This window comes from Herpailurus yagouaroundi, unplaced genomic scaffold (genome assembly GCF_014898765.1).
Source record: "Herpailurus yagouaroundi ecotype Mexico unplaced genomic scaffold, PumYag 100, whole genome shotgun sequence".
Lineage (NCBI taxonomy): Eukaryota > Metazoa > Chordata > Mammalia > Carnivora > Felidae > Herpailurus > Herpailurus yagouaroundi.
This window is the reverse complement of record NW_024412391.1, coordinates 569,539-576,551: the sequence shown is the minus strand read 5'-3', so window position 1 is coordinate 576,551 and position 7,013 is coordinate 569,539. Positions and strand designations below refer to the sequence as shown.

Here is a 7,013-nt window from a genome sequence, read left to right as displayed (position 1 = left end):
CAGAGCCTGACGCGGGGCTCGAACTCACAAACTGCAAGATCATGACCTGAGCTGAAATCGGACGCCCAACTGACTGAGCCACCCAGGCGCCCCATATTTATTTATTTATTTAGAAAGCGCACGCATGTGCAAGTTGGGGGAGGGAGAGAGAGAGAATCCCAACCAGGCTCCGCACTGTCAGTGCAGAACCTGATACTGGGATCAAACCCACGATCCATGAGATCCTGACCTGAGCTGAAATCAAGAGTTAGATGCTTAACTGACTGAGCCACCCAGGAGCCCCTTGTTCACCTTTTTAGAGTTTCATCACCTTCCTTTCCAGACTTTCTCATTTTTATTTTAAAAATTACATCTTTAGGGGCGCCTGGGTGTGGCTCAGTTGGTTGAGTGACCGGCTTCAGCACAGGTCATGATTTCATGGTTTGTGAGTTCGAGCCCCGCGTCGGGCTCTGTGCTGACAGCTTGGAGCCTGGACCCTGCTTTGGATTCTGTGTCTCCCTCTCTCTCTCTGCTCCTCCCCCACTCATGCTCTGTCTCTCTCAAAAATAAATAAACATTAAAAAAAATTACATATTTAATTTTCAAGAATAGTTATTTCTATCTCCTTTTTTGAAGCAACCTGAATTTATTTAAATGGATGTGATATTCAAATGTCTCTGGGAATATGTATTAGAGGCTTGTTTGATTTGTTCATTGTTTTTTTGTTTTTGTTTTTGTTTTTTCATGTTTGTTTATTTTTGAGACAGAGAAAGACAGAGAATGAATGGGAGAGGGTCAGAGAGATGGGGACACAGTCTGAAGCAGGCTCCAGGCTCTGAGCTGTCAGCACAGAGCCCAACGCGGGGCTTAAACTCACGGACTGTGAGATCATGACGTGAGCCGAAGTTGGATGCTTAACCGACTGAGCCACCCAGATGCCCCTGTTCATTGTTTTTTCTTCTAGGATCATTTGTAGTGTTTGTGTATCCTCACAGCATCATTTTTTTTTTTTAATATTGAGTAAACCTAGGTTGTGTATCCATAAGTGACAGGCTGAATTGATTAATAGGTTAATGACAGGAAGCTGGCATGTCTCCTCGGCCACCGTGTGAGTCTGTTTAACCAAAAGATCTTTCCTTTACAGCAGAGAGCTGCCTCCATTGATGCTAGACATAGTTGGGCTTTGCTTTGAGGTGCCCTGGTGAGGAGCAAGTACGGGGTGCAGGGACCACCCAGAAACCAGGAGGGAAGTGGTACTCTGTGTCGTCACATGCCCTCTGGAAGTGCATGCTGTCTCCAGGTGGGCTGGGCTGTTAGATGTCCTTAGAGGTGATGTCTGCCGTTTCAGCTCTGGGGTAAACGCTGCCACTTCCTCTCTCTGCCAGGGCAGTGGAGGGGTCCCTGCTAGTCCCAAGATAGACCTTCAAACTGCAACCCACAATCACTTTTCTTCCCACTCATTCATTGTCTCTGCCGGCTTTGAGCTTGGAATTCTCTGGATTCTTCAACTGCAGTCTGTCCGCGGAGTAGCGGAGCTGCGGCTTCCTCCCACACCCTGGACCCCAGCGCGTGCCCATCGTTTGGGTCTCGGTGCGAAACTCATCAAAAACTCTGGTCTAGTGATGGCTTCTCCTTATTCTTGGCACTGCTTTAGATTTATGGGGCGTCTAGGTGGCTCAGTTAAGTGTCTGAGTTCGGCTTAGGTCATGATCTCGTGGTTCATGAGATCAAGCCCTGCAATGGGCTCTGCGCTCCCAGTGAGGAGCCTGCTTTGGATTCTCTGTCTCCCTCTCTCTCTGCCCCTCCCCTCCTCAAAAATAAAAAAACATTAAAAGAAAAAAAGATTTAGTCCCTGCTGATCTTATTTACTGTCATTTCAGTAGAACTCAGGGAGGGAAGGAAGATACATATGTGTTTAGTTCATAGCCTTGAACCAGAATCCCATCCTGATCCTTTTTTTTTAATCATTATTTTGTCATGTGTTTTTGTTGTAAGGTATCACAAATCTTTTGTGTAGTGACATTAGATACAATTATGTCATCTACACTTGCCCTCACCCTGGCTTTAGGTGCTGAGCAAGTGTAAAGTAAGTAATTTAAAGTTCTAGCCCCTAAAGAACAAAATTTCTAGTTGGAAAATGAAGCAATTAGAAAATAAACCCAGTTGCCTCATAGTATTGCATAGACCTTTGACTCTTAATGAGTATGTTAAGTTTATGAAAATAAATACGTATGGTTTTCATTGAATTTTTTAATTTTGGGAAAAAAGTGTGTGTGTGTGTGTGTGTGTGTGTGTGTGTGTGTGTGTGTGTGTATAGTAGATACCAGAAATGTTTCTTCTTCTCTGATATTCCTTTTTCCATAGTATCCTGTTTTTATTTTATGGGTGGTGTAATATCTCTCAAATCTTTGTGGGAATACTAGTTAGGAGGTGGTGGTGGTTTGTTTTTGTTTTTTAAATTCTGTTGCCTGGGTATTTGTTTCCTTCCACATTTTCCTCCCTTATTTTAGTCTTTCTTGTTCAAGTGGCCGACTTTGCTAAATGGGCATTGACAGTTAGTGCTTAGCTTGTATTTCAGAATTTAACTACAGGAAGCTGTCCGGTGACAGGAGGGTGAGCTAGCCTTATGATCAGCTAGATGCCAGAATGAGGCGATAGTGCCCGTACTAGGTACCTTAAATTCCCCAGGCAACTCTTATACTTCATTACAGAAGAACCTTCCAGTTTGTTTTTTTTTAATTTTTTTTTTCAACGTTTTATTTATTTTTGGGACAGAGAGAGACAGAGCATGAACGGGGGAGGGGCAGAGAGAGAGGGAGACACAGAATCGGAAACAGGCTCCAGGCTCCGAGCCATCAGCCCAGAGCCCGACGCGGGGCTCGAACTCACGGACCGTGAGATCGCGACCTGGCTGAAGTCGGACGCTTAACCGACTGCGCCACCCAGGCGCCCCATGAACCTTCCAGTTTTTACCTAGGGAAAAGTGCCTGGCTTTGGACGAAACTTTGCCAGAGGGTGGGGGGATTCTGTTCTGCGTATGACCATTCCCTACATGAAGCCCGAGCTCCCAACTCGGCAGGCTTCATCAATTGTCCTCTGAAAGTAATCTCCAGTTTTCCATGCTTACATGTTTTTCCTGTTCCCATTAGGCCTGTTAATAACCCACCAGAGCCCCATCTCTTCTGGACTCATCCCAGCCCTATTATAGCTCGATATCCAAAATTTCTGGTCCATGTCTTCAATTTGAATGTGACCATATGCTTATTTTGGGCAGAAACCGTATTTTTGTAATCTTGGCACTTAGGATAAAGCTTGTACGTAGTGGGTATTCAGAACATGTTGTATCGTGTGAATTATATACCGCTTTGCATCTGTGCCTCTCTCCGTGAGGGACTGTTTACAAGTCATTTGCTCCAACCTCCCCAAACTGGTCGCTCTAAAGTTTATTGCCTTTCTCCTTGAAAACATCTTCAACTCCTAGAGGTCGGGTCTGTGCTCTGTTTTTCCTGTATCCCTCCTGCATCCCACACAGTCTTTGTGTGACAAGTAGGCACTTAGTAAGATTGGCTAAATGACTGAATTGCAGTGGGAGGGACTAACTCCAATATGATTATAATTTCAGGTGCCTGTGACATTTGATGATATCTCCATCTACTTTTCCACTCCAGAGTGGGAAAAATTAGAAGAATGGCAAAAAGAGCTTTACAAGAATATCATGAAGGGCAACTACGAGTCTCTTATCTCCATGGGTGAGGCTAAGTTGGCGCCTTTTGAATGAGGGGACCCCAGCTCCACGGGGGCTTAGAGCAGTCCCTTTCCCTCCAGTGGTCCTCATTTTCCCTCTGTCCCCACACACTTCAGATTCTAGGTGCAAGCCAGAGATTTCCAGTTCACCCTTCCCAAGTAGGAAATCATAATCTCTCCTGCCAGTTCATCGGATGGAGAATGAAGCTCAGGGTTAGGGGTCTCCCAGTTGCAGTGGTTTCCATAGGTGTTCTTCACTTTGAAAGGGCCTTGTTCTCCCCCTTGAGGCAACTGTCCCTCTTCCTCAGTGAAAGTAGCAGGTGGGCAGTGCTAAAGTAGCACACATGCCTTTCCCATCACCTCTCCTCTCGTGTGCGTTCCCAAGAGATGTCATCCGTACAGGAGGGGAATGGTAGGGGAGGAGCGCTCCAACTTGTTAGCACCCAACTTGTTAGAATCTGAAACAAGTTCCCTGGGACTGTGGACCTCAAAGCCTACAATTCAGCCTTAATGGTAATTAGTTGTCATCCTCATTGAGCTCTTTGTCATACCTCCTTTCCCTTCTTCCTCTCCTAGATTATGCCATGAATCAACCTGATGTCTTATCTCAGATTCAGCCGGAAGGAGAGCATAACACAGAGGAGCAGGCAGGACCAGAGGAGAGTGAGATTCCCACAGACCCCAGTGAAGGTAAGTAGGAGAGGAGATGATCCCCTCCTTGTCTCCCCTTCCTGGTCAGAGACGATGGCTCAGAACTAAGTAAGCAGGGCTTGGGGCTTCTAGAGCCTCTCCAATCTCAATCAGCTAGACCGTGAGTAACGCCTGACCCTCAGACACTTAAATAGGAGGGAGTATTAGAGATCGCCGGTCCGTGGCCTGTCCCCACGACTACCGCACCTCTGAGGGCTATTCATGGTGTTCCGTGACTGGTTCCCACACCTAATTATCTGGTAAAATTCACATCCTTAGATGGCAGGGGAAGCGGTAATGCTTTCCTGGAGGGAAGTGGCTTCAGTGAGTATACACCAGGCGGGTCAGAAATGATGGGGGGCGGTGGGCGTCCGCAGGGTCCCTCGGAGATGCGCTTAATCGGCGGAGCCCATGATGGCCACCTGAGCAAAGTGAACTTCACCTGGTTTGGGAGCCAGCTGTCATTAATGAGCCCTCCCTACTTTATTTGGTTGGCGGCTGCCTGCTGTTGTGTGCAAAGACTGCTCAGCCAAGTACAGTTGTAGTGTTTGTCTCAAGTCCCACCTCTGCGGTCAGAAAAAGCTCACCATTTCGTTCTTTGTTGGACAGAAAGCTCACAGAAAGTTCATCCTTCAGACCACTCTATTAGATGAACTTTTCTTGGAACCCACCCCCTCTCCCGGGCACTATATTTTTCTAATGTTTCATTATGAAAATTTCTAAATAGAAAAGTTGAAATAATTTTACAGTGAACACCTAGATACCTACCACCTAGATTCTGTCACTAACAGTTTACACGTATTTATCCATCTCTGCATCCCTATTAATCCATCCTATTTTCAGTGTATTTCCAGTTCAATACACACATCAGTACATTTCCCCAGAGGCGCGCCTGGGTCATCTCAGTTGGCTTGGTGCCCAACACTTGATTGCGGCTCAGATCATGATCCCAGGGTTGTGGGATTGACCCCGCACTCAGTGTGGAGCCTGCTTAAGATTCATTCCTTGTCTCCCTCTCTCCCCCCTCCCTCCCTCCCTGTCCTCCTTTTCTTCCTTCCTCCCTCTGCCCCCTCCCCTGCTTGAGTTCTCTCTCTCTCCTTCTTAAAAAAAAAAAAAAAATCCCCATATGTAGTTCAGTATGAATATCATTAGCCTAGAGTTCAATATATTTTTTTAAGTTTATTTATTTATTTAGAGAGAGAAAGAGTACAAAGAAGAGCAGGGGAGGGGCAGAGAAAGAGAAAGATAGAATCTTAAGCAGGCTCCGCACTGACAGTTCAGAGCCCAACACGGTGCTTGAACCCACGAACCATGAGATCATGACCTCAGCCGAAACCAAGAGTTGGACGCTTAACCGACTGAGCCACCCAGGTGCCCTGAGTTTTTTATTTTTAAATGTCTGTTTCTTTATTTTGAGAGAGTATGTGAACAGGCGAAGGGGCAGAGAGAGAGAGGGGGAGAGAGAATCCCAAGCAGGCTCCACGCTGTCAGCACTGAGCCCAGCTTGGGGCTTTATCTCCCAAACCGAGATCATGACCTGATCTGAAATCAAGAGTTGGACATTTAACTGACTGAGCCACCCATGCACCCCAACAGTCTCTGAATTTTGAAGAATGTATATATCTGCCACACATTATGTTATTCTACAGTCTCTGTGGGTGGTGGTATTAAGCAATCAAACAGGTTGAATTTGATGAACCTTCATATCATGGATCTAAGTAATGAATCTAAAATCGTATCACAAAGATGGGTGACTCGATTACAGAAATTATTGGAAATTATGCCGTAGTTGATGTTATTGGCTATCTAACATAGTTTTCAACCAATATAAATCAGGGTGTCATCTTATTTTTGAGGATGAATGGAAAAGGTGTAAATAATTTGGTTTTATAATAATATATGAAAATTTCATTTAGTTGCCATTTTGTCTATTTTTACCATGGCTTTTTTTTTTTTTTTTAATGTTTGTTTATTTTTGAGAGAGAGAGAGAGAGAGCGCAAGTAGGGAAGGATCAGAAAGAGGGAGACAGAATCCGAAATGGGCTCCAGGCTCTGAGCTGTCAGTACAGAGCCCGACGCGAGGCTCAAACTCACGAACCATGAGATCATGACCTGAGCTGAAGTCGGATGCTTAACCGACTGAGCCACCCAGGTGCCCCTTATCATGGTTTTTAAGGCTCCATTTGTGGGTGGTCAACCAAATGTATTAATACATGTTTACGGAAAATTAACAAACAGTGTAAGCATTGAATTTCTTTAATGCTCTGGTTTGATTCCGTACAGTTTTAGCTTACATTGGTGATTATCAACCTAGGTACTTACTAGAACTTGAGGACAGGCTTCATATTATTTGGGCAGATCAATATATAGCATTTTTATTATTATTATTATTTTTTTTTTATTATTATTTTTTTTTTCAACGTTTATTTATTTTTGGGACAGAGAGAGACAGAGCATGAACGGGGGAGGGACAGAGAGAGAGGAAGACACAGAATCGGAAACAGGCTCCAGGCTCTGAGCCATCAGCCCAGAGCCTGACGCGGGGCTCGAACTCACGGACCGCGAGATCGTGACCTGGCTGAAGTCAGACGCTTAACCGA

General features: G+C 45.2%; 1 protein-coding gene across 2 annotated transcripts in view; it reads left to right on the top strand.

Moving 5' to 3' along the window:
• ZNF398 (zinc finger protein 398) overlaps positions 1-7,013 on the top strand; it is a 37,186-nt gene that overhangs the window by 12,643 nt on the left and 17,530 nt on the right. For both annotated transcript variants that reach the window (XM_040471670.1, XM_040471669.1), the window contains 2 exons: positions 3,602-3,728; positions 4,300-4,413. In XM_040471670.1, the coding sequence (XP_040327604.1) occupies positions 3,602-3,728; positions 4,300-4,413 (241 nt within the window). The remainder of the gene's footprint in view (positions 1-3,601; positions 3,729-4,299; positions 4,414-7,013) is intronic.